Raw genomic sequence first — 27331 nt, forward strand, 5'->3', positions numbered from 1 at the left:
CTACCTTTGCCAGGTGGGAAACTGCGGTGCCCAAGGAGACAGGAGTGGGTGGCAGAGCGGGAACTCGCTGCCAGGGCTGTGGGAAGCCGGGATGCCCCTTGTATCCCTGAGGGAGAGGGGCAGCTTCACGAGGACCGAGCAATGCACATCTTCATGCAGCCCACGCATAAATACGCAAGCCTGAGGGATTCCTCCCCTGCCCCCAGGGCCTGCGGTGCCTGCCTCAGGGGAGGGTCACCGATGGGGACTCAGGCTCTGTTGGCCCTGACCGCGCTGGTGAACCCCAGGCCAGGCGGGGCGCCCCCACGGGCAGGTCCACCCTACTTGGTTTTGAGCCTGAAGGGCCCGTGGTGTCCCCAGAGGGAAGAGAGCTGGGCTCCTGCCCCGCCCCCACCTAAGACTGCAAGCCGCCTGTGTTACATTTTTTTCTTCCTATTTTGCAGGATATTTTTTATGTTCCTCTTTTAATTGAAAAAAAAATCAAAACTTAAAAAATCATAACCAGCAGCATCACTACATGGCCTTTAGCACTGCCAGGCCCCAGAGTCATCACCATCTCCAGCATCGCGGTATGATGACTGTGCCCCCCGCCACCAGTCCCACCCTTCACGCTGCGCTGTTGTGACTCCCAGCCCTGAAACTCTGCCAGAGGCCCGGGACCCAGCAGAAGTGTTCTCCCCTCCCCACCATTTACATCCCATTTCTCCTACCCCAGCCCCAGGCCCATGCCAACGCTCTCCCCCATCGTTGACCTTCCATTTTTCCTACCCCCCCCTCCCCAGGCTCCTGCCAGGACCCTGTGACCTGAAGCCCGCCCCCCATCTGCACGTCTCCCTGCTCGCTAGAGCCCCTGGCCTAGCCAGTCCTGCAAACTGCCGCCCTCCTGCGGGCCCCTCCTCAGGCCTGGCGCCCCACCCACCCACCCAGCCGGCGGCCTGTCTGCCTTCCTGAGCTCATTAACTGCAGGTCACCGTTCAGCAGGAAAGACAAGGCGTGGGTTCTGCGGGCGTTCATTAGCCGTGAGAGGAACAGTGTGTGTGAAATTAGCAGTCACCTGAGGACCTCGATAATTTCATAATTAGGAGGCCTAATGGCTCCAGCTCTGGATGCCAAATGACTTAACCCTTTGCCTGCTGGGCGCTTAACCCCCAGCCCAAGGCTGCTGGAGGGGTCTGCAGTGCCCCCTCTGCTCCAGTTCCCCACCCTATGGCCCAATCAGGTTCATCTCTGCCACCCCAGTGCCCAGCCCCGGCGCTGGCCCAGAGAGGGTGTAAAAGTAAGGTTTAAAGAGTGAATGAATGAAGGAATGGATGAACGAATGAACGAACAAACAAGTACCTGAATGGGGAAAGAGTTCCAGCCCCCGCTGCAGGTGCTCAGGGGAGGAATGAGTCTCCATCTGCATGAGTAGGTGTGCGTCTGTGTGCAAGCCTGTGCGTGTGCACGTGCGAACACGAGGGCACCACACACACGCACACACACACACGTGGGTCTGCGGTGTCTGCTTCTAAGAGACTTGCGTGTGTCTGCATCCACGCTCACATCTGTGATCCTCACTCTGCGGCCTCCCGTCTGGACAGAGGGTACTCTGCGGGGGGACCCCAAGTGCCTCCCTTGATGCCAGCACCCCTGACACCATGTGGATAACGGTGGCTCCAGAATTTCTATAGGTGGCACTTGGCGGGGGAGGGGGGCAACAGGGCCTACAGAGTTTGCCAAGAATCTGCATTAGCCGAGCCAGGGCGCTGCTTTTTAGATGGAATGTTTCTTTGGGAGGCTGGGCGACTGAGCCTCTAGCACAGGGGGAGCTGGTTTTGACAGCCGTCCCCTGCCTTTCCCAGCCTGCTGTCCCTCCTCCCTACCCAGCCCTAGTCCTGAAGAGGTGACAGCTGAGGTGGAGGCGGGCGAGCCCTGGGCTCCAGGCCGGCTTCCCCAGTCTGGGACAATTGGTTCTGAGGCTCCATATCCCTGCCGGCCTCCCCTAATTGTGGAGCAGGTGAGTGGGCTGAAGGGAGAATGAAAAACTGGGAGAAGAGTTGAGGAGAAACAATAAAGGAATAGGAAGGGAGCTGAGGGAAGGGGGAGAAGGGGAGGAGAAAGGATGGGAAGTCCCAAGAAGGTGAGAGAGAGGAGAGAGACAGGAGGTGGGGGGTGGAGAGGCAAGGAGGCCCAGAGCATTATCAGCACTTAAAAAGCAGCGCCTCAGTTCTTTGGCACAAATAATGGCTTTTTATGAATAAATCATGTGTCAGACGCCTCCCAGGGAGTGGGCATAGAGGGGGGCGCGTCTGCTGGGCTCCAAGGCTGGCAGGGAAGGGCCAGTTGCAGACCCCCAGCTGCAGGGGTATTGCCCCCTTTCTCCTGATGGGGTCCAGCAAGACAGACGCTGTCTCTGGCCTGAGCCTGGCAGAACTGTCTTTACTCTGAGGTGGTCTCGCTGCTCCCTGCTCATGAGCCTGGCCCATTCCCAGGGTTGGGAGTGGCCCTTTGCTCCCCCCCCTCCCCGCCCCGCAGAGCAGCCCAGAAGAAGCTCCTGGCGGGGGGAACACCAGCTTGGTGCACCCAGAGAGAGGTATGCGCCAAGACAGCAGACACACCCAGAGAGGAAAGCATGCAGTGTACACAACTCACACCAGCAGTCTCCACAGCCCCGGGCGCACGTGTGGGCACACTCGGAGATGGAGATGCTGTTATTCCCAACACACACACACACACACACACACGCTCACTCAGGCATGCGCACAGACAGGGAGACCCCAACCATCATCCAGCCTGCCCCCCCCCGCCAGCGCTCACGCACACGGGCCCACACAGACAGATGCATATGGGGCTACATGGACACACAAAACCTGCACGCACATACCAGCAGCCCACCCTCCATCAGCTTAGGGTGGGGGCAGCTTTGCAGCCCATATGGAGCCCAGACCCAGCGGGGCTGTCCTGGAGTCTGGTTGTGGGGTGGGGCTGGGGCATCTGTTCCAGGGGATAGTCCATCAGCCTCTATATGCTCCCCACCCAGCGAGGACAGCTACCACACCCCACAGTGAGGTCTTGCCTCCCAGCCCTTAGCCCAGGACCTGTGTAGGTCCTGCTGACTCCGAGCTCTTTTGCTGCCCTGCTCACAGCCACCTCATCAGAGGCAGTGGGGGCCACGGGAAAGCCTGGGCATTGGCCGTACACACAGTCTGGGCAAGAACCTCGGCTCTGCCCCTTGCTGGAAGCGTGACCTCAGAGAATAATTCCAATCTTGTTCACTCCTCAAAACAGATCTGAGACAGGTGCTACTGACCCAGCTTCCAGACCAGGAAAAGTGAGGCTCCGAAAGGTAAAGGCACTAGGCGTTATTTCCAGAACCACGCTCTTTTCACATACTCGGTGTTTGTGCTTTTCCTCCTCCTCTCCCTTCGGCTGCTCCTTCTCAGCCAGTGGGTTCCTCTTCCTGTGCCAACGTGTTCTTAGGTGTTCACTGGAGCAGGCCTGGGTCGCCCTGCTCTTCCCACTCAGCACCATCCCCTGAGCCACTCCTAACACCTCCATGACAACCTCTGTGCTCCTGATTCTTTATCTTCCCTCCCCAGGGTTTCTGACTCCATGATCCAGCTGGACATCTCTAGGCCACCATGCTGCCCAGTGCCAGGGACTGCCATTCACACAGTAGATATACTGCTGAACATCCTTCCAAAATCCCAAGGGTTCCGTGGAGCCTAACTGAAAGGAGCCTGTCTGAGGCTGAGTGTACCATCTTCCCCAGGGCTCCTCCCACCTCGATGCTCTCCTCAGGGAATGGCCCTGCCCGTCCAGGTGCCCAACCAGAAACCAGGCATCACTTGATTCTTCCCTGTCCTTCACCCCTTGTGTCCAATCCAAAACCAGTCCCCGTGATTCTACATCCAAAATATATGGGAATTCATCCTTTCCCCTCCTGCTCCACTGCCCTCCCCAACCCCTCCTGTTTTGAGTTACCACTGACACCTCTGGCCTGGCCACTGACGGGAGAGGTCCCCCTTCTGGCCCATTTGCCTCCCCATCATCAGTAATCTCTCCATCTCTTTGCTTTGGCCACACTAAACTGCTTTTGGTTCTGGAACCCACATGATCTCGACTCCGGACCTCTCAATATGCCATTCCCTCCCTGTCTGAATCCGTCCCCTTCCCAGTGCCAACTCACCCTTCAAGGTTCAGCTGAGACAGCACCCCCTCCGGATGCCTTCCCTGACTCCTCGAGCCTGGGATGGGTGCGGCATGTCATTCATTCCCACAGCAGCCTGTCTCCTCCGTTCATTACAGCTCTGATCGATAATCACCTGTTTACTCACCTGGGTCCCCCTTGAGCCTCTAAGTTCCTTGAGGGCGGAGATTGTGCCTCTGATGCTCTCTCTGGCAGCCCCAATGCTTGGTACAAGACCTTGGCACTTAAAGGTGCTCACTAAATCTTCCATGGATGAATTAATGAATGAGTGCAGGGCTGAGCATTTTACACACCTTTTCTCATTTACTCCTCAGCAGAAATCCAGGCAATGGGTGCTACTATCCTACGGTCTAGACCAGGAAAGTAAGACGTTGAAAATTTGCCCGTGGGCACAGAACTAGCAAAAGGCAGGGAATGGATTCCAAGAGAAGTCTGTGTACCTTCAAAGGCCTCCCTTCCTTTATCCCACCCTGCCTTCCCAAGCCATTTTCCCTTTCTGACCCTGTTTTCTCATCTGCACAATGGGAACAAAAATCATACCTAATGCAGGACCTGACACTAGCAGGTTCTCAGTGAATATCTGTGCCTTCTCTCTCAACCTCTGAGGCTTATGTATTCAGGACAGAATTCCCCCCAAACCAGAAACTTCCTGCCTGCATATGTTCACAGAAACAGGTGCAGAGTTCCACACCAGGACATCGCCAGTGTCCAGAACTCAGTAGGCGCTTAACCAACGTGTGTTGAGCAGACAGGCATCAGGGAATGCTGACATATACTCAGGCACAAAGCCACAAGAGGGGTTCAGGCACAGGGACCCCCCCCCCACCATCCCTGCCGATATTCCTCCTTTGCCACCACCACCCCTGCTAGCCCAAGGCGCGGGAAATATTTAAAACAATTTTATTCATGAAAATATGCTGTACAATGCACTCTACACGGCCTCGACACGGCACACACGCACACGCACACGCTGACGGCACGGCCACGGTACACTGCCTACGATATGCGCCGGGGACGCCGCGCCCACAGCCCGCCCCGACCGGACACTTATAAATACGGGAGAGGAGGCAGGACTGGAATGGAGAAAGGGGTGTCGGTTTGGGGGTGGATCCGGAGCTGAGGCCTGCTGGAGAGGCTGAGACCATTACTGGAGAGTGGGGGTGGGAAGGGGGATTGACTCCAACCTGAGAGGAGAGGAGAGGAGAAGGTAGGGCCTGCAAGGATAGGAGGGAGGGGCTGAACCATGGGAATGGGGGCTCTAAGCAGGGGTTTGGGGCTGAAGGAAAACAGCTCAGGGTGAACAGCCAACAGGTAGGTGTGAGTGCTTCCGGGAGGGGTTCCTGGCTTGGGGTGGATGAGGCTAAGACCAGTGGGAAGGTGTCAGTTGGGAATCAGATCCGGAGTTTGGGGTGGGTGATCCGTCGCGGCGAGGGCCCCTGCAAATGAAACTTGACGATTCGGAGACGCCCCCAGCCCTGTGCCACACCTCCTGGTTGGTATCCCCCACCAGCGCAGCCCATCTGGCTCGTCCCCACTCCCACCCAGCCTGAAATTCCTCTCCGCCCAGGCCTCCTGCCCCCGGGGGAGGGAGGAGGAGCGGGTCTCAGGAGTTTGGGCAGGAATGGCAGGTGCCCCAGCCCCTCCCTACCACTTCCCTCGGTGGTCAGCTTCTGAGGGACGTCTCTAGCAGGCCTGGGGCTGCCTCCCGGATCCTCCCGTGGAGCTGGAATCGGGGATGGGGCCCAGGGTATCAGGACGGGAAGACAGAAGCCCCTCGGGGGCGGGGCGGGGCACCCGGGGCGCGGGAGGCGGCCCTCAGCCCGGCACCCAGCTCTGGTTGGGGGGCGGGGCCCCGGCCAGGCCGGGCGGCGGCGGAGGCAGGGCCGAGTCGAAGTTGAAGTCCATTTCGTCGCTGTCCATGAAGTCGTTGAGGATGATGGACTCGACGTCGCACTCGAGGCTCCCGCTGAACATGTCGAGGTCCAGGTCGGCCGGGAAGCGGTCGGGCGCGGTCCCCAGCGGCCCGGCGGCGGCCGCCGCGTACGGCCCCGGCAGCGCGTCCAGCAGGAGGCCACCGGGCGGGGCCCCGAAGGCGGCCGCGTGGCTCGGCGGCGCCAGGCCCGCGGCGCCCGCCTCTCCGGGCAGCGTCATAAGGCTGATGGGGTGGGCTAAGGCACTGCGCGAGGGCACCGGCGGCGCGTACGGGGCCGCGCCCTTGCCGGGGTAGGCGGCGGCCGCGCCCGCCAGCGCCAGCTCCCCGGGCGCGCCCAGCACGGGGCCGGGCCTGGGCGCGGGCGGCGGCGGCAGCAGCGCGGGCAGCGCCCCCGGGCGGAAGGGCGCGGCGGCGGGCGCGAAGCTGGCCTGCTTGTTCTCCTGGATGGTCTGCATGGGCAGGCGGCGCAGCGCGCCCAGCGCCGGCGGCCCGAAGCCCCCGCCCCCGCCCCCGCCGTAGGCGCCGCTCTTGCAGCCGCCAAAGTAGGCGGGCGTCCCGGCCCGGGCCCGCGGCCCGTACGCGTCCTGCGCGCCGTCCAGCAGGGCCTCGGGCAGCCCCGCGCCGCCGCCGTGCAGGCCCAGCGGGCCCCCCAGCTCGGCCAGGCGGGGCAGCTCCCCTGGGCAGCGCGCTCCTAGCGCGGGCGACAGCGCGCTCGCCGGGCTCGGGTACATGAGCGGCGACGACGGTGCCAGGGCCTCCAGGGCCTCGTCGTCCTCCAATTCGGCCGCCTCCCCGAGCAGGGGTCTCCCGCCGCCGCGGAAGTCGGCCCACGCCTCGTAGTCGTCGCTGGCGTGCGAGGCCGGGCTGGTGGCCCACTTGGCTGCGGCAGGCACAGGCCCCGGGGCTGGCGCGCCCGGGGGACTGTCATCGGGGCTTCGCTCAGGTGCCTGCAGCTGCTTCTTCTTGCTCGCCTTGCCCTTGATGCGCAGGAACTTGGCCCCGTTGTCCATGGACACGGCCCGCCGCCGAGGGGTCTTGCCTGTCTTTCCGCCCTCGGGGTTCAGCATCCACCAGGAGCTCTTGCCAGTGCCCTCGTTCTGCACGCGGATGAAACGGGTGTGCAGCGACAGGTTGTGCCGGATGGAGTTCTGTGGCCAGACACAAGGACATGGGTGGGGGAGCGGGAAGCGAGGAGGCCATGAAAAAAGAGGAAGAAGTGATGGAAAGAGGAGGGGGAGAAAACAGAGAAAAAAGTGAGAGAAGAGGAATGAGAAGGGCCAGAGGGGCAATGGGAGGAAACAGAAATGATGAAGGGTGAGTGGGGTAAAGAGGGGGAGAACAGGTGTAAGTACCAGGTTGGACAGGAATGCCCACCTTATACCCCAGAACCGCACCACTCTTCCCTCTCCCAGGCACCTCCTCCCCCGACAACGCACACCTCCCAGAGGGTGGGGCTAGAGCTTTGGGCCTGGCCTCTCCCCAGGAGGCAAGGCAAGAAGCCTGAGGGCTACTCTTAAGGAACTGCAGCAGGGCCCCCTCTCCCCAGCTCAGCCAAGCCCCGCCTGGGGCTAGCCAGGCTGCCAGGGCCCCCCAGCAGATTATGTAAGGGCTCATGCCGCTGCGGCTCATTTGTCTGCCCCCTCCCTCCCCAGCCTGGCATGGCGCCAGGAGCCCGAAAACCCAGGGCTCCAGAAATCAATCTCGCGGTGACTGATTAAGCCCTGTTTAGAACTAATTGCTCTTTCGTGTGTGGGGAGAATAAATTACCTGCTTTAATTTCGTGTCTTTAAAATGCAACTGCAGGTAGAGAAGACTGTTAACCCTTTGCTGGGAGGGCCTGGCCAGGGAAAGCAGAAAAGGCTGGGGGTCCCTAAGGTGGGTAGAGACCTGAAACTCCTCTGAAATTTCCCCCAACTCTTGTGGGCTCCTGTGAACTATAGAAGCCTAGATTCCCAGCAAGGCCCTCAAAGCACATCCATCAGCCATGGGGACCTCAGACCCCACCTCTGCTCAGCGCCCACCTTCAGGCCAGCCCAGCTCTCCAGCCTGCCCTCCCTTCCTGACCACCTAAAGCAGAAGAGCTCTGCCCCCCAAAGCCCCATTCTGGTAGAAGCTTCACAAAGTCCCCACAAATCGGGGGGTGGGGGGACTAAATGTAATCCTCATTTACAACAAGACCAAGGCTCAGAGAGGTCAAGTGGCTTGCCCAGGGCTACACAGCCCCTTCTGCTGTCGCTCGGTACCTCCCTGGGCTCCACCTCTGCCACCCCTGCACACTCTTCTAAATTTCTGCTGTGCCAGTCTCTAGCGCTCCCCATGTCACAGCCCACTTTTGCCAAGAAGGCGGGGGCGGGGGGAGCGCCACGGCTCCAACAGCCTGGTTCCCCACAGGCACCTGAAGGAGGGAGACTTACGCTGCCCTGCCCCACCTCTGGGGCCCGCCACCTGGTGGCCTTGACCTCCCGCCTCACGCACTGCTGTGGAAAGAGCATGGGCTCGGCTATCAGAAGGGCTAGGCAGGATGGGCAGGATGCCTGGCTCTCTGGCTCTTTTCAGCCACCCAGCTATGTGACTGTGGCTCTTGACTCGATCTCCGTGAGCCTCAGTTGCCTCAGTGAACGACTTGGACCAAACGGGCACCATTCAGTAACCACCTCAGAAAGCTGTTAGATCACTACCTGAGGTAATGTGTGTGGGTGCGTGTTTGGTGAATGCACCGGGTGCTCATAAACACTGGTTAAAGGCCTCACTCTGGCCAGAAGACCACACTTTGAGATCATTCAATAGACCTGCTCTGTCTCTACCTCCTTAATATCCTGTCCTGAGTATAAGTGTGCTAGGCACCAACAAGTCTGGGAAGCTGGCATTGCCCGGTCTCACTGACGGGGGAACAGAGGCCCAGAGGTATGATGTAATTTGCCCAGGGTCCCACAATGCCAGATAGCACTCCAGATCTAACCCAGTTCATGGACCTACTCCTAACCCATTTGTCCGCCCAGCCCCATAACCACTGACCAGTGAGAGCCCTCCCTCCTGCCTCCTTCCCACCGGTCTCCAGGAGGAGGGCTCCTTCCCGCTGCCCCACTCCCACTCCCAGCTCCAGGTACTGCCCTGACTCTCCGGGCACCCCGCCCCCTCCCTATCGCTGGCACTTTCTGGTCTTGGGAGGTGACAGCTCCGAGACCCCTCCCAGCGTTGCCCTGCCTGGGCTTCTCCTGGGATCCTGTGAAGAGGGGAGCTAGAGCCCCAGGGAGTGGTGCTCCCTCCAGTAGATACCCCCTTCCCACCCCTGCCCTTGCACCTGGCTCCCTAGCCCCTTCAGCACACCTGTATTTGGAGGTCTTGGGGTGGGGGGGCTGTCCTCCCCAGGGGACTGTCTGGCTTCACAGAGGCTCCGCCTCCCAGCTTCTCCCCAGCTGGAGGTCGGTCAGGCAACACCTCTTTATCAGTGTCACTATGTGCCAGCCTGAGTCTGAGTGCTGGGGGGAGGGGGGAGGAGGAAGGACATCGCCAAGTGCCAGCACCCACTCAGTACCTGCTTGTTAAGCCCCAGGTGTTATAAGTACTTGATCTCACGTAGTCTATCAAACTCCATACAACTCGGGGATTGTGATCCCTAGCTCCAGATGAGGAGAGTGAGGCTCAGAGAGGTTCAGTAAGCTGCCAGTCCCACAGTGCAGATGGTAGAGCCAGGTATTGATTTCAGGTTACTCACGCCCTGAGTCTAAAGGACATCACATTCCACCACGCCGGAGAGAAATGAGTCAGGGAATTTCCAAAGAATCTCAGGAAGCCAGGACTCTAGTGCTTCTCAAACTTTCCATGTAAACTATCCCTAGAAGCAGGCAGCATGGGAAGACTGGGGGCATGTCGCAAGGTCAAAATTTCCTATTAAGTCTTGTGCTTCATTTTTAGCATTCAGGGGGATTTTTGCATTATACTTCATAATGCATCTAAGTTTTCTGAATATAAAAATGATGTTCTCGATTACCAAGAGCACCTGCTCTGGGCCTATGAAGGTTTGCACTCTTCCCCCACTCTGTTCCCTGTCTGGCCAGGTACCCCAGGGAGCCGGAGCCCCAGCCTGAAACCACTGCTGATCCGACCCAGAGAGAAGAAAGGACTTGCCCAAGGGCACCCAGGACCTGGTAGCAGAGCAGGGGTTCGAGCGCAGGCCTCCTGACCCCTGGCTCAGTGCTCTTCTCACCCCACCAAGCCTCACCTGGGGCAGCCTGTCCGTCTCTCTCCGGGCCCGTTTCCCCGCCTGGGTACTGATGAGATGTGCCAACCGTACTCTGTGACCTTTTCAGTTTGACACTGCAAGTTCTTGAACTCATCCAGTCCACAGGTTTTCAAACTTTTTTAAAAAAGATTTTTATTTATTTATTTGAGAGAGAGACAGACAGAGGGAGAGAGCACGAGCAGGGGGGAGGGGCAGAGGGAGAGGGAAGAGCAGGGAGCCGGATGATGTGGGGCTTGATCCCAGCATGCTGGGATCATGACCTGAGCCAAAGGCAGACGCTTCACTGACTGAGCCACCCAGGTGTCCCAAACTTTTTTTTTTTTTTTTAAGTAGTGGAACTCTGTTCGCAAATGGAACCTAACGCAAAACGGAGTGTTATACCCTCAAGCCATCAGGGAGCGGGGGCGGGGTACCTGGAGCTGGGCTGGCTCAGCACCCCTGGTACTCTCGTAGAAAACCTGGCCCCGGTGGAGGGATGGTGCAGGCCAGATGGATGGGGCCGTGGAGGTCCAGAGGGCTGCCATACCTTGCCCAGGGTCACCCGGGGAGGGAGCCCAGAGCTGGCTAAGGACAACCTAGGCCTCTGCCTGTGGAGCCAGGCTGGGCACCAGGTGTGCACCAGGGCTGTGGCCCCTGAGGGAAGTCCAGGCCCTGAAGCCCAGTCTGGCTCCTCGGGGCCCAGCCACCTGGTACCAGTCAGAGCTCCCAGCCAAGATCCAGTGGCAAGCGCAGATCGCAACTCCCCGACAAGGCCTCCTGGGAGGCCAGAGGCCACAGAGGAGGTGAGGGAGGCCGAGGAGGGAGCCGCCTCTGCCAGGCAGCAGTAACCAGGGTTCCCTCTTAGAGTCACCTAGCAACCCGCCACCACAGCCACGGCCCCAGCATGCCCAGGCTCCCCAGTGCCCAGAGCTGGGCCCGGCTTCGGGGGCCTCACGCCTCCCACACCTCCACACCGGCCTGGGGCAGGTTATCGGGGGGGGGGGGGGGGGTCGGACCGCCCTGATTCGGGAGGCAGGCCATCCCAGCGCAGGGGGAAGGCACAGTGAGCTACATCCACGCCCATCCCCCTCTCCCTTGGAACCCGGGCTAGGGAGGCTGGGCAACCCCCCTCCTCGGGGCCTCACCCACCTGGGAGAGGAGGCTGGTGCAGCTGAAAGCGCATGGGCTCTGGTGTTGGATCTGGATTCCAGTTGTGGCTGCAATGCCCCATGAGCAATGCAGCTCTGGGGCAAGATGCTTTGAACCTCTATTTCCTCACACAGCTACCTGCTCCCACCCTTGCCTCCCTACAGCCTTCTACCACCCAGCAGTCAGAGTGGCCCTTTAAGTAGCTTGGATCACATCCAGTCCCGCCCAGAACCCTGAGATGCCCCCCATCTAAGAGTAAAAAACAAAGGCCTTGCCATAATCCACAGGCGCCTCCATGACCCCTCAGACTCCTCTCCTAACACAATCCCACTCGATTCCTCTCTCCTGTTCCTTGAACCTGCTAGGTGCGGTCCTGCCCTGGGGCCTCTGTCTCAGGGGTAAACTGTTCACCCAGATACCCCCATCAATCTCTCATCTCTTTCGAGTCCGCATGCAGATAGAATCTTTTGCCAAAACGAGGCCCATCCTGACCACTCTAACCCTTTGCTCCCCCTTTCTGCCATTTCTTGGCCCCCTTACCTGCTCTCAACTTTTCTAAAGCAAGGATCACTTTCTTAATTAATAGTTTGTATACATACATTAATAAATTAATATGTTAAGTTATATATAAATATATAATTCATTTATATTCTGTATTTATTATTTATTGTCTGGTTTCCCTCACATTAGAATATAAGTTTCATGAGGGATTTTTGTCCATTTTTGACTTTACCCCATGTGTTTGATGCGTACCAGGCATTTAATAAATGTTCATTGAACGAATGAATGAGAGAGAGAGAGTAAAGGGGGGGGTAATACTGTGTTGCAGGAAGAATTAAAGGAAACGGGGCAGAGTAGCTGGCACATGAGAGGGGCTTCCCCAAATTGGGCTGAGAGAAGGAAACATAGGCAGAATGAGAGACAAGCATGGGAACAAGTCGGGAACAGCCTGATCCACAGAGGGAAGTGCAGAGGAGGGTCAGGGTTTCCGTGAGAAATGGGGGAAGGCCTCAGGGGGTGACCATGCACCTGCCCACCCCAGGCCCCCTCCCCACTCCCTCCCGCTACCCAGACAGACTTGAGTTATCAAGGGATCGCTGGGGCCGACCGAGGTCTCCGAGAGCCTGTCCCACCTGGGCCGGAAGACACGCCGGGAGCCCCAGTGGGGAGAGAACCACCTCATCCCTGCTGCCGGTGCCTCCCACACAGACAGGGTCTGATCCATTTGGTGGTGGCAGCTCATCTATCCAGCAGGACGCCCTCATTTATTCCCAGGACACCCTTCGCCCACGAGCAGTAATGCATTCATCTGACAGCACAACCCCATTTATCCAGCACCCCAGTCCCATTTATCCAGCAAGTACAACCTCATTTGCTAACAGCGCTCCATTCACCTGACGGGCCCCCTCATCTATCCAGCAGGACACCCTCATTTATCCTCCAAGTCCGAGTCTCTCCTTCTGCCTGTGGTGGGCTGTGTTCTCGGCCGGTGCAACCCGACCGGTCCTGCAGGACGTCACCTCTCCTACAAGTACTCTTCAGCCCCTGACAGGACAACCTCATCTATCTCATAATGCAGCCTCACCTTGCCTCCAAGTACCACCTCATTCCCTGACGGTACAACCTCGTTTATCTTCCACTACAACCTCATTTCTCCTTCTCACACAGCTCCATTCTCTGATAGCTCACCCTCCTCGGAGCCCGAGCCGCCAGAGCGCCCGGGGCGGGGGGCGGGGGTGGGGGGGGGAGAACGTGGAGACAGGAGTGGTCTCACCATTCCCATCCCCTGCCTACAGAGGGCTGCCTGGCGCTATGACTCTGTCCAATCTCCGCCCACACCAAAAGGGCCCAGGGACTCAGAGTTCTAGGTTGCTCGGCCCAGCCAGTGCCCCGCCATTACCCCACTTCCCATTCTGTCCCCTCCAGCATTCAAAAGGGCCCATAGGATTGATTTCCTCCAGCTCCCCAGTAGGGAAAAGATCCCACCTGATTTGATTTGTAGCTTTTGCTGATTTCTGCGGCCAGTTGTAAGCTGCCAGCATGACATCACTGAGTACGGAACTGGGAAGACGTGCGCAGGACGGGCTCTTCTGAGCCAAGGCAAGCCAGCTCCAGCACACCACTGGCACGTGCTTCAAATACCAAGGCAGGAGAAGGGCACCACCAACCACACGCCAGACCCAGGCTAGGTTCCTTAGATGCAATCCTGAAAGCCATCCTGCAAACAAGTGCCGCTATTTTCCAAAGAGGGGAAAGTGGGCTCAGTAAGGCCACAAAGCTGCGCGGTCATGGAGCTGTTGGGTTCCAAACCAGGGCTCTTCTCACCCCCTCCCCCAATGTGGCAGGGGACACCGTCCCGCCCACCTCAATGCTCATCCCTGCCTTGGTTCTCAAGCCCAAGCTTCCTGGCTTTCATCGGCCAAATCTTGTGTCCCCACCCACCTCAAGTCCTCTGCTACCTCCTGACCTTCCTGACATCTGGGGAATTCCAGGACCCTCCCTGTTCAGTCCTAGGACCGGTGCCCATCCGCCCAAGCCCAAAGCCAGGTACAGACACCCCTCCAGGTTCCATCACTGTCTGAGGTTCAGCCCAGCCCCTCTTTCAGGAAGCTGGCCTGGCCTACCCAAAGGTGATGATGATCCCTGGGCAGAGACCACCTCTGGGGCTGTGTGAGTTCTCTGACCCCCTCCATGGCTCCAACTGGCCCTCTCCCTCCTTCCTTCCCTCCCTTCCTGCATGAAGTAAGGTTGAGGGCAGGGTTGAAATCCCAACTGTGTTCATGTGACCTTGGGCCTCCCCTGTAAAAGAGTATTCCTGGGGAGGGCTGAGACCTGGATGGGACCCTACATGTTAAGAATCTCATCCTCTCCCTGACTCAGAGCCCCCGGGGCTGCCCCTGTCCCACCCTTTACCCGACACCCCACTCTGGAGCCCCAGGCTGGGGCCTGTCTCAGAGCCACAGTCTCTCTGAGGGTCCCTTGCTCTGCCACCTGGGCTCAAGCTGGGATGCTCAGTCCTGGCAGGCTTCCTGGCAGAAGGGGGTGACCTGGAGAGGCCTGAGGCCATGTGCAAATCCTCGATCCCAGGGTCTGTAGTGGAGGAGGGGTAGAAGGGCAGGTAGGGGCACCACGGCCACAGCTGTCAACAGGGGATCGGGCTTGGGGTCAGCCATGGAACAGAAGTGGGCAGCCAGGGGCCAGGAGGAACCAAACGTCCAAAGCAAGGCACGAGGTCAAAAGACAGGCCCTGGCATCCCCCCACCCCCACCCCAGAGAGAGCAGAGCCCACACACCTAGCCTGGTCCAAGCAAACCAGCAGTAGAAGTCAAAGCCCGCCTCTACTCCAGAGCCCATGGCTCCCCATCACCTGTGGGCTTGGGTCCAACTCCAGACCGACACACAAGAACCGTCTCCTAACCGCCATTCCCTTCGGCCCACTGGGGCTCCAGCCACCCTGGATGTCATACACTGCCAGGCCTTTGCACACTCCGCTCCCTCGGCCCCTCCTTCCCTCTCTGCTTGACCAGGTCGGGCTGCTCCAGCAAGGCGAGCTCTGTGACATTTTTCTACTTCCCCCTGCAAGTCCCAAAGGTGTTGCTCCCACCTCAGTGTTGCTGCAGAAACAGAACCGCAAACCAGAGGATAACTGGTGTGAGCTGGCTCCCCACTTGAACTCCGCGGGGCAACCCGCGGCTCACAGTGAAGTCAACACACGGGACGAGCTCTCGGCAGCGGTGAGCCACTCAGGCCCGGCCGTTCTCTGCCGTTTCTGTTCAGCAAAACCTCAGGCCAGAGCTCCAGGCCTTGCCTCCTCCCTCCTGCTCCCCCCCCCCCCCCCCCAGTTCCTGCTGTCTCTGCCACCTCCCTGCTTTTCCTCAGCACTTCCAGGCTCCTCGGGAGAATTCAGTCAAATAAGAAAAGGAACTACCAGGGGCGCCTGGGTGGCTCAGTCGTTGAGCGTCTGCCTTCGGCTCAGGTCATGATCCCAGGGTCCTGGGATCGAGCCCCGCATCGGGCTCCCTGCTCGGCAGGAAGCCTGCTTCTCCCTCTCCCACTCCCCCTGCTTGTATTCCCTCTCTCACTGTCTCTCTCTCTGTGTCAAATAAATAAATAAAATCTTTAAAAAAAAAAGAGGAATGAACTAAGCGTGCCTGGGTGGCTCAGTTGGTTGAGCGACTGCCTTCGGCTCAGGTCATGGTCCCAGGGTCCTGGGATCGAGCCCCGCATCGGGCTCCCTGCTTGGCGGGAAGCCTGCTTCTCCCTCTCCCACTCCCCCGCTTGTGTTCCTGCTCTCGCTATCTCTCTCTCTCTGTCAAATAAATAAATAAAATCTTTAAAAAAAAAAAAAAGAAAAGGAACTACCGTTTACTGAACATTCATTATGTGTTATGCACTGTCCAGCACAACGCTTAAAATCTTACTGTCTTCTTAACCATCCTCTGAGCTGGTTTAGTGTGCCTATTTTCCTGATGAGAAACTGAGGCTCCAAGAGACAAATGGAGCTGCTCAAGGTCACATGGTGTATGTGGTGGTGCGGGAAGGAAGTCACACCCAGGGCCCTTGCTCTGCCTCTCACCCTGAGATGCCTCTAAGGAGGCGCCCAGGCCAGACAGAAGCTCCAGGGTGGGCCTGGGGTAGGAGCTGGGGTGGGGCTGTCCATACTGGCTCATCGAGTCCTCCAAAGGCTCTTTCCTCCCTCATCCAAGATTAACGGGGATCCCTAAATGCAAAGCCCTCCAGGACTCTCCCTATCTCTCCTCAATCTGAGCCCTGTCCTTCCCTCTGCATGCAGCACCTCCCTACACCCCTGCCCCAGGCCCTGGGAGCAGCTGCGGTGACCTCACCCAGCCCTGCCCTGGGCCCAGCTCTGGGGAGGGCCAAGCAGCTGTGCCCCAGCCCTGTAGGCTGGCTCCTGGGGGAAAAAGAGGAAGAGTGGGCACAGCGCCAAGAGAACCATCTGCTCTCCCGGGGGCATGGCCACCCGCACAGATACTGGCCTCACCCCCAGGGACTGCCCTTGGCCCTCTGTCCCTATGCCAAGGGGCTCCAGGAGCCCAAGGCAGCCCACCCAGACCGGGGCACCAGCCCTCATCTGCCATCTGTCTTCTGGATTCTGAGAGGTCCTCGCAGGACATGTTGGAGCATGAATGTCCCCTGAAAAATGAACAAGTGCTCGGGGTAAGCCCTGGGTGTAGAGGCCAGAGGCCAGGGCTGGGTGTGCTGAGCACTGCATGCCCCAGCCCCAGCCTAGCTGCGCTAAGAGCCTAAGATCCCCTGGGGGGAGGGGGGCCTTCATCCCCTCACATCTGCTCAGCTGGCAGGTGCCTCTGGCAGAGGGGCAAGCCCCCTCCCCCACAGCCCCGGCTCAGGTTACAGAGAAGGCAAGGCCAGCAGAGGACAGGGGGAGGGGACAGACGGGGTGGAGGAGGCCAAGCAGCTTCCCAGAGTGTTGGGGGAGGGGAATTCGGGTCTCTAGATGGGACTCAGAGCCAGAGAGGGGAGGGCCATATCCAAGGTCACACAGCCTCCCAGTGGGCAAAGAGAAGCCCACGTCCAGGGGCAGGCAGCCCTGGGTTCAAGGGTGACCTTGAGCAAACCACTGCCTTCATCTGTGAAAATACTGAGCCTAAAACCTGCCTGCTGGCCTCCCAAGGCCACGAGGAAGGCTCTGCAGGCAAGAAAACAGTGGGTTAAGGTAGGGGCAGGTGGAAGCTTGGACATCCTGAAGAGCTGACACCTCAGGGACAGAAAGGGGGGCATTAGAGGAAGGACCACTCTCCCCCAACACACACACACACACACACACACACACGCATGCACACTCACGCACTCACACAAGCCAGTGTCTCTCAAGGATCCGGGCCCAGATCCCCACCCTACACAGCAGTGGAGAAGGGATTCCTTTCCTTTCCCAGAGCGAAGTACAACAGTAAGGGTGTTTGCTAGGATTTCATGGGGACTTTATTTGTATCTCTCCTGTAATTCTCACCACACAGCTTGGGCATAAGTCCTATTATCATCCCATTTTGTAGAGGAGAAAACAGGCTCAGTTGCCTAAGGCCACACAGACGGTGAGGGGCAGAGCTAGGTTCTGGTCCTCCCTGCTGCCCCCAAGACTCCTAACCACACCACAGTCTCACCTCTAAGACCCCCCAGGTACCGAAGGGTGCTGCATGGCACCTCAGGCCTGCTCTTAGACCCTTTGGGCCTCTACCCCGTCAGACTCATCTTCTCCCCTGGACCCCAGTGCCAGGCCCACACTGGGTGCCCAAGCCAGTCTTTCCCCTGTCCACACCACCCCTGAATGATCATTCTGCCTAGATTATTCCCCAGCTTGGAGTGCCAGGTCCCTGGCCAGATATTCAAGACCATTCCCTTCAGTCCCTGGCTTGCTTCCCCAGCCTCAAGTCCTGCTGTGCTCTGACCAACAGAACCAGACGCCAAGGTCTGACCTCCTTTGTCTGGTTCCCCTCCCCCACCTCCGAATACCCACAGCTCATTATTTGGCCTTCCCTCATGACCCTGAGCAATCTTTATCCCCGAATCAAACACAGGAGTCCTCATCTTATCTCCCCAACTCAACCTGTGGGTCACTCAAGGTCAGGGGGCCAGGTTGGTTCCTCTCAGCAGCACTGCAGGGAGTGGCTAACAGGTGTAAGCCTGGGTTCAAGTGCATGGAGGAAGCTGTCCTCAGCCTTGGGCCTGCAGATGAGGGGAGGAAGGGCGGGTAGCGAACACCACAGCACACGCTGGTCTGGCCTTGCCCTCGGGGAGCTCTGTCTCAGAGAGAGGGAGCCAGGTGCCCCTGGAGCCATCCCCCGCAGACTGGAAGCCTCAGGGCCAAACTCTAAGACAGAACAGAGAGACAATGATGGGGCTGGAGGCGGGGGAGGGGGGGGGCAAGGCGTGGCAGGGGGGCGAGGGGTGTGTGTGTGTGTGTGTGTGTGTGTGTGTGTGTGTGAGCTTGGATTGGCCTGGCCTGAACAGTGGGCTAGGGAGAGTTAGCCCCGGGAGTTTTATTTCTGTCACTTACAGCAGGATACAGTAAAAGCCACTTTCCTTCTCCAGCCTTAGTTTCCTCCTAAAACGGGGAAAATCACAGCAGCGGCTTCACAGGGCAGACGGTGGGGGACAAGAGTTAGAAGAAAGCATGTATATAATGGCACCTGGCAGCTGAACCCTGGGCTAGCGTAGTTCAGTGGCTGATTCGAGGGTCGGAAGAGCAGAGTGATGTGGCTGGAGAGACTGATTGGGACCAGGGGGCCAAGGCCTTGAGCGTCCTGCTAAGTGAGGCCCCTGGCCAGGACCCTGTAGGAATAGCACTGCACTGGACACATAGGGAGTGATCGGAGAAGAGGGGCTGTGACTTTTAGGTCCTTACTGGGCCAGTTCCAGACGCTTGCTGAGTCTTTACGCCACCACGCACCTTCCTGCAGCCAAAGGCCCTCAGTGGCTGAGGGCATCGGCCCCAGCTGCTGGCTCCATCCTCTCCAGCTGTGTTCTATACAACACAACACCTAAGACAGGAGGGTGAAAGTGTTGGGGCTGGGGGATCTGGTGTTGGAGCTGACTTCCTGGCTTTTAATTCTCTGGGAGGCCCAAAAAGAGTGAGGAGGAGGGGAGGGGGCTCCACCTGGGTAGCCTGCTGAGAGAAGAAGCTGGTCTACACTGGGAGCAGAGGGAGGGACAAACAGGAGTCCAGGACGCTACCATCGAAGGCACTGGCTCAGAATCTGGTCCATCACTAGACAGACCTGTTAAAATCAGACCCTCTGAGGGTCTGATATAGAGGATCTGAGATGGGAACTGGAAACCTGTGTTATTTAAAAGCCTCTAGGTGACTCTGATCATCAACCAGGTTGGCCAACAAGGCAGGCGTTAAGGCAGGAATTCTCAGAGAGATGCAGTGGGTTCCAGAATCACCTGGGAGGTGGGCCTGTATTCAATCCACCCAAGCACGCAGCCTATTTTCTGAGGGTTGGCCCAAGGGATCAGTCCAAGAGTCAGGAGCCGCCTTGATGAGCATCTGACAATAGCAGGGGTATGAGGTGTAAAGGTGGCAAAGCAAGGGGATCCTGAGAACACAGGCAGCAGGAAAAGCAGGAGGGAGGGCAGGGCCTGGCCAAGGCCAGCTGAGGGCCCAGGAATCCATACAGAGCCGTTCAAGCTTGGCTGGCTCCCAGAGGGGACTGAGGAGCCCCAGAGGGTTCTGGGGCATGAGGGAGCCTTGGGGCAGGAGGGCTGGGGTGCGTGGGGTTGAGACTGCACAGCACTGGGAGAAACATGGGAGAGATAGGTCTGTGTCTAAATCCAGGCTCAGCCTCATCCCAGCTATGCTTCCCTGGCCAAGTGACTTCACCTTTCTTGGCCTCCATTTCCTCAACTGCAAAATGGGGCTATTAACACATATTTGGCAGGGTCCAGGGAGGATGTAAAAAGACAACGTATGTGAAGTGCCCAAAGGCCTAGCACCCAGACATTAATTTTCTTAATTCTGGTTCCCCTTCCCACAAGAGGCACCCCCCTTAGAGACCAGAAAGATTTCTCTGCAAAGAGGGAGGCCCCAGGGGGAGGGTGTGGGAGGCCCCTCCCCCACACGCCACCTGGCCCCCCTCCCACCTCCACATATGGGTTGGGGGGTGGGGAGAGGCAGCAAACAGCCAAACCCTCCCAAACAGGAGTTGGTTTCTATGGTAACCAGGGTGCCAAGAGGAAGGGGGGGTGCTCCAGATCCAGCTGTCCCCCTGAGCACCCTACCCGGGCCCCAGAGCCTTAGTTAGTGCCCACCCAATACCCTGCACCCCCCATCTGTCTGCTCTGAGGGCCCACTGAGACTGCCACGAGCACTCCCTTCATTGTGTCCAAAGTACATTTGCCACCTGGGTACTGCCAGGGTCAGAGTAGGCAACCCCAAGCAGGAGTCCCAAGTTCAAGTCCATCCACACCTGTAATCACATGCTTGCACCCCTGAGAAGTCCTATCAGTACATTGTGCCCTGGGTCCCAACTAACCCCTCATGGCTCCTAGAACCACAGTGTTGGTCAGTCACAGACCTGAAAGAACCAGGGATCCAGTTAAGGCCCTGTGGACACGGATGAGAACGTCAAGGATCAGAATGGGAAAGAGCTTTGCTCCAGCTCACACACACTGGATCAGGTTCCCTTACGGGGGCTCTGTGGGTGCTCCGTCCACCCCTCAACCGCTCTGGACTCTGCAACTCCAGCTGACCCAAACAGCTGAACTAATACACCAGGAGAGGAGCGATACTCCAGGGGGTTGGACCACCGCCAGGGAGAAGGAAAGAAGTGCTAACAACTTTAAGACCTGTCTAGCAATAGAATGGGCAGCTCCAGAGGCCAGAGCCCTCAGTCACTAGGGGTGTGTGAGAAGGAGACTGAGCTGGGGAAGGAGGCGTGGAAGGTGATATTGGGTTCCACGACTCCCCACCTCCCTTAGAGACGTGAAGTCTGATTTGGAGGTGGAAGGAGTGGGCCCCAATGTGTGACCTGTTTCCCAGGTACCCACCCCCAAGTTAGGAGGCAGGCTCATAGGCTGCAAATAGGGAGGGGCTGCTGGTGAGCCTCCCACAAGGTAAGGGAGACAGTGAGGGGAGGAGGCAGCTCCCCTGGCTAAAGCCAGTACACCCAGATCCCAGAAGCCTATGGCCACACCCAGTTCATGACCACTACCCCCTCACCCCTCACAAGACCCAGACAGAGGGGCTTCCACAGCCCCCAAGACCCTGTATGGGGGCCATCACCAGCTGCCACTTGAAGACAAGACCCTGGATTGCAAGGAACAAGCCCGCGCCCTTTCAAAACCCAAACACAAGCCCTCTCCTCCAGCCCCAATGGCACAGAAAAAGTTTTGAGTTTTGGGGTCAAAAGGGGGTCCAATTTCCCGGCCAGACGCCTTCTAAGGATGTGACCCCAGAGCAAGTCACTTCTCCACCCTGGAAACTGGGATGTTAATACACCCCCTGGAAACATGGTGGCCAGGATGCAAACAGATCTGCACCGGGCTAGGGGGAGCCTCTTTCCAGGCCCTCTCAGCCCTCCCAGTCCCTGGCACAGGCCCCCACCTCCAGTCAGTCCTGAAGCTGGAGTCCTCTGGGTGTGCAGAGAGGGGGGCCCCAACCCACAGAAAGTGGGGGTTGGGGGGGCGCTGAACTTTCGAACCCGCAAACCCCCCGCGCCGTTCATTACCTTAACACGAGTTAAAAATAACCGTCTCATCTCTTTAAATTAGTCTGTCTGCAATTACCGCCTGGCACGGCGCTGCCCGCCATCGTCCCGCTGGAGCGGCGCCAGGTGGCAGGCGGGGCCCTCACCCTGTCTGTCCGTCTGTCTGTCTGCCTGCCTCCCCATCCCTCCTTCTCCCCGCAGCCACCCCAGGGGCCTCCCAGGAGCACCCAGACTCGGGAGCTCCCCAAGTTGCGCAGGGAGGGGGCCAGGCCTGGGGCTGGCTGGCGGGAGCGAGGGGGCCTGCGTGTGTGGGGGGCGGGGGGGGGGCCTCCGGAGCAGGGCGGCGGGGGAGGGGCGCCGGGAGGCCCGGGAAGCCGGAAGGGCCCGCAGCGCGCCAGCGCTCGTGGGTGGGTGTGAGCAGGTGGCCGTGGGAGTCTGCCGGGCGTGCCAGCAACTGTGCCAGGAGCGGCTGGCGCGGGCTCGTGCCCAGGAGGCGGGCAGCTGCCAGCCCCCCGCTCGTGCACGGCGGGGGGTGAGGACACCCCCCAACCGGGGCTCACACCGCCTCCTCCGGCACCCCCACCAGCCCTTGGGGCTGGGGATCCCCGGAGGACAAAGAAGGAGGAGGGAGCCCTGCTGGAGCAAGCTGGAGGGGGGAGAGGAGGGGGAGCCCTCTGCACTCACAGCCACTGCTCAGCCTGGCTGTAACAGGACCCTCCTCTTGGCCTCTGGATCAGTCCCTCCTTCCACCCCACCTAAGACCTACTGGCCAGCATGGGCCAGATGGGGGTAGCACCACCCCTCCTGATCCCATCCCCCAACCACAGGGCTGCTCCAGGCCCTGAGGGAGAAGGGAAGTCCCCATCCACTGTGCTCCTCCCCCATCAAGCCTGGGGACAGGAATGGGAGGTGCCCAGGCCTGGCCTGGGAGCTCCCAGAGGAGCTGGCAGCCAGGAAACACAAAAGCAGGCTGAACAACTCCAGGGGCGCTGAGTGGAAGGAGCACCCAGGACCCAGAGCAGTCTGGAAGGCTTCCTGGAGGAGTCCTGTGCTAGGGAAGGTGGGGCTGGAGCATCGGGAGGAAGTGGGAGGCTCTACCCTGCTGTCTGACATCCACACTTTTAAGACACTGAAGAGGGAGGGGAACCTCCTGTCCGAGCCCTCATCCAGGGCCTGGAGACCCTCTGTCCTGAGAGAAACACTACCAGGCTCTTTGGTGGAGTTTCCAGCACCAAGGCCAGCCTGTCTGCAGGCTTCAGCCTGTTGGGGGTCCTGCACCTGCTGCTGATCTGGCCTCCTGTTCCCATCCGCAGCACCTTTGACTACCTCCCCACATCACAGGTGGGACCACAGGGCAAAAGCCAAGCACATGGGCCCTTCCTGATCTGGCCCACTCTGCCTTTCCCATGCCACCTCCCTGCCATCCCTAGCAGCCGCTGGTTCCAGCCTGGCCCGCCCAATCCTCTCCTCTCCTACAGTTCTACCTCCTTGCCTTTGCATCTGCAGTCAACATCCCTTGAGAGACTTTCTTCCAAATTCTACCCCCCAATGAAGACAGCCCAGATCAAGTGCCACCTTCTCTGTGTGGGTTTGCCTGGGCTCCCAGGGGGTCTAACCTGCCTTCCCTGCACCCCTGCCCCCCACCTCCGGCCCTTCCTGCCTGGGTGTGGAGGCCTGATGCCTTCCCCTTTGGTCCCCCACCCTCCATCTAACACAGGGTTTGGTGTACCCCCGGGATTCAGGTGCAACACTTATGGGGCGGAGAAGGGGGGAGAGGAACAATGGCCCAGCCCTGGCACCTGAGGTGTCCCACAGCCTCTGCTAACACACAGGCTGGCTGGGAGTTGGGGATGGTCCCTCCACCCGCTCCCTGGAGGGACTGAATGGGAATGGGGGCAGGGGCAGGAATGAGAGGAGGAAAAGGATGGGGGGTGGGGTAGAATGAGGACAGCCACTGACCGAATAAGATGGGAAAGGCCAGAGGCCCCTCTGAACAGCCCTCCTCCAGTGCCTGGGTGGTCTCTGCCAGGGCCTGGGTCAGGAGCCCAAGCCTCAGGCTTCCTCTCCCATGCCCCAGCCCAGGGCCAGCCTGCCAGTGCGCCTTCCTCCCTGAGTCAGGTGCAGGGAGAACCAGTGTGTCCCTGGCAGCGTGGTGCCGTGGACACCACTTCCAGTGGGCGGGCAGGAGACCTGGGTCACCGTCCAGCACCTGCCACTCACCAACAACCTGAGGAGTTCCAGCCCCTTCCGGGGCCTCAGGCTCACCGTCCAAGATATGAAGTCCAGGGACTAAATTATCTCCAAGCACATTCCCAGTCACATTCTAGGATTTAGACCTGCCCCTGTTCAAAAGCTGTCTGTGTCCGCCTCCCACACCCAGTGCCAGCAGGGCACTATTCCGGAGGCTAGGGAGCAGGGAGGGGGCTTTGGCGGGAGACACACCTGGATTGGAGTCCAGTTCTCCCATCTACCGACTGCGTGACCTTGGGCAGTTCACGCCTCCACTCTGCGCCTCAGTGCCCAGCTCTAAACGGTGACAGTGAAACCTACCTCAGGGACTGCTGAGAGCGTTAAGGAGACACCTGGCACAGATGCCTGAAGGTGGCTGACACCTAGCACCTAGCAGCCCCTGGACGCCTTGGTTTGGCCCTGAGACCCTCAGGAACTGCAGGTCTCCCTCGGCTTCCAGTCTCACGTCTCCCCTTGCCGTGTGCCCCCACCATTCCTGATCCCTCAAGCTCAGGTGGGGCTCCACCTCCTGCAGGAAGCCCTCCTGGCTTACTCTGGCCCACAGTACCCTCCCCAGCCTCAGCATCCTCTGCACCAGCCACCCGTTCCTTCACACTCTCACCAGACATGCGCCAGTGGCTCCTCAGTGCCAGGCTCTATGCTGGGCGCCGTGGGCACCGAGATCGCTCTGCCACTGCCACTGTCTTCTAATGGGTGGGTGGGGAGGGGAAACGAAAGAGGACACAAAAGACCGAGCCCTATGACAGGGAGAGGGCCAGGGAAGAGGGAGCCCTTAGCTAGCTAAAAAGGGTCAGGGAAGGCTTCCTGGAAGAGGCATCTGAACTCTGTGCTCTTGAGGACAAGAAATATATCTACAGGGAGAAGTGAAAGGTGGGACAGTGCATGGGCCCAGGGAGGGAGGTGGGAGCAAATCCCAAGGGCAGTACCCACTTAGGAGGAGTAAGTGTTCTCGTGGGGGCTGAGCCCAAGGAGACTGGAGACTCATGGGTGCTCCTCCAACCTGTGCCTCCACCCCATAGTGGCCAGAGAGAGACAGACATGACGCCAGCATGAAGCCTGACAGCCAAGGGCCCCAGGTCAGAGCACCGTGGCCCCTACAATGCAGCCACTGGGCAACCAGAGCTGCTCCTGTCCACCAGCCTCCCCTCCTCCTCTGGCACACCTCCTTCCTCTGACCCTGTCTGCAGCCACTACCAGGCATGGCTCCCTCCCTCCATCTAGGCATACCTCCCTTGCAGAGACCCCTCACCCATAGGAAGCCTAACAGCTCACAGGCCCTAGGCACAGCCCCCACCCCCCAACCTCCTCCTCCTGCAAAGGCATCGACTATCCCCATTCCCCAACAAGATGGCCAGAGGAGGGTCTGGAGGCCACAATCCAGTCAAGCCCTTGTCCTCTCCCAAGATGGCTCCCCCCTTTCCACTGGATGGCACTGAGGCCTCCCAAGGGTGCCCCTGCCCCTCCCTTCACCCCCAAATGCATCTGGGCTCTGAAAGCCAGACAGCCTGGGGTGGGAAGGGACAGATTCCCCAGCCCTCAATATCCTGCCCTCACACCAGCAGAGGTCATCACCAGCCCACCATGCTGATCCAGGCAAGGGGGGACAGCAGCTGCCCCATGGAGAACTCAGATTCCAGGTCACCTGACCAGTTCCCCACCCCAGGCTTGCTGGTGCCCTAGGGTGAACTCTTGGCACCACAGGAAGAACTGTGAGCTCAGGGTCGCACTCCTTACCCTGAGGCCAGCTCCAGGGAGGGTAGTGGGAAAGATCTGGGGAGAAAGCAGGCACTGGCCCCAGGCCATTATTTCAGCTCTTTAAGGAAGGTGCCCCGGTGGAGAAGGTAAAACAAGAGTAACACACAAAGCAAACTCGCGGGGGCTAAGAGGGGGCCCCTTAATATCTGAGGCCTGGGAGTGGGTTCCTCTGCTATGCCGCCATGGACGGGGTGGGGGTGTCCCTCGGGGGTGCCTCAAAGTGGCAGTCCCTTGTCACCTCACCAGACCTCCCACCCTGCATCCAGAGCACGCACACAGCTGCTCCCAGCACGCCCCCGCCTGTCTGCCGGGCCGGCCCCACTCCCCGGGCACACACTCCGTGACCCCTGGGGGTGCCCCAGGGCCTCCCTCCCGACGGCTCCCCGGGAACCCGGACGCACCTAGCAGCCCCTGGAAGCCCTAGCCGGCGACCCCAGCTCCCCTCCCCAGCCGGACGCTCCCACCTTCCAGCCGGCCGAGCTGTTGCTGTCGCCTTTATCCTTGAAGTAGGGCACGTAACGGACCATCCAGTCGTAGATCTGCGAGAGCGTGAGTCGCTTGTCCGGGGCGCTCTCGATGGCTTTGGTGATGAGGTCGGCGTAGGACAGGTTCCCCCACGCGTTCCGCCGGGAGCTCTTCGCTTTCCGCAGCGGTCCGACCTCCGCGCCCAGCGGCGGCGCTGGGGCCATCGCCGGGGCCGTTGCCCGGCGCTCCGGCCCGCAGTCCTCGGCGCCCTCTGCCACCCCTGAACCCAGCGCTCCGTCCTCGTCGCCGGCCAAGTCGGGCTGCGGCAGGGGCCAGGTACACGAGCGCGGCCGGCTCTGCGGCGCGAAGTCCGGGTCCACGTCCACCTGATGCGCTCGCAGCTTCGCAGCCATGGTCCCGCCCGGCTCGGGCGAGGAGGGGAGGGAGACTCCGCGGAGGGTGGGCGGGCGGCTCCGGGATCTGCGCGCCCCGGGGAGGCCCGCGGGAGGGGTCCCTGGCGGCGCCGGCTCAACCGCGGGGCGCCATGGGCCGGGACGCGGAGACAGGGGGCTGAACGCGCTGGGAATCCCGAAGGGAGGGAAAGATGGGGGCAGCGAGGGAGCGGCGGCCCCGGAGCCCAGCGGGCACACACCTCGCCCAGCTCCGCTTCTAGCACCTGCCGCCTGCTTGCGCCTGCAGCCACCACCGCCACCGTCGCTGCCGCCGCTCCCCCGGCGCCGGCCCCGCGCGCGGGCCCCGCTCTCCCGGGAGGAGGCCGGATTGCACCATGCCGGAGCCCGTGCCGGAGCCCGCGCCGCCGCTGCCGCCGCCGCCCCGTGAATGCCGCCGCCGCCGCCGCTCCGGCTCCAGCGCCAGCTCCCGCGCCTGCCGCGCTCAGCGCCGGCTGCACCTCGGGATGGGCGGGGGAAGGGGAGGGGGCGGGCCCGGCGCGGGAGAGGGCGGGGCGTGCCCGCCCGCGGCCACGGAATCCTCCTCCTGCCCGGGTGCCCCGCCCGCGGGCTGGGGGTTGGGGCGCGGAGCTCCCGGCTTGGGGCGACCCCGCCGCAGCCCCCGCACGCAACAGCGCCGCCTACCGAGCAGGGGAGGAGAGGCGGGAGCGACCCCGCCCCCTGCTCGGCGCTGGGGGAGGGGGAGCAGGGGCGGGGCCCGAGCTCTCTCATTGG

General features: G+C 60.1%; 1 protein-coding gene across 1 annotated transcript; it reads right to left on the bottom strand.

Annotated features, from left to right (window-relative positions):
- Positions 1-5072: 5072 nt before the first annotated feature.
- On the bottom strand, positions 5073-27054 carry FOXO6 (forkhead box O6). The gene is made up of 2 exons (XM_045897950.3): positions 26147-27054; positions 5073-7270 (listed from the first exon to the last, which is right to left on the bottom strand). Exons 1-2 carry the CDS (start codon positions 26558-26560, stop codon positions 6005-6007), a joined length of 1680 nt encoding a protein of 559 aa, XP_045753906.1. The 5' UTR covers positions 26561-27054; the 3' UTR covers positions 5073-6004.
- Positions 27055-27331: the final 277 nt, after the last annotated feature.

Source organism: Mirounga angustirostris, unplaced genomic scaffold (genome assembly GCF_029215605.1).
Source record: "Mirounga angustirostris isolate CCGP_5_RB_7025 unplaced genomic scaffold, mMirAng1.0.hap1 SCAF_4, whole genome shotgun sequence".
NCBI classification, from domain to species: Eukaryota; Metazoa; Chordata; class Mammalia; order Carnivora; family Phocidae; genus Mirounga; species Mirounga angustirostris.

Excerpts from the sequence above, each read along its gene's own strand:
- FOXO6 (XM_045897950.3), bottom strand. The coding sequence starts at position 26,560 with ATGGCTGCGAAGCTGCGAGCGCATCAGGTGGACGTGGACCCGGACTTC. Across the intron at positions 7,271-26,146 it reads ACAGCTCGGCCGGCTGGAAG|AACTCCATCCGGCACAACCT; the intron begins GTGGGAGCGTCC and ends GTCTGGCCACAG.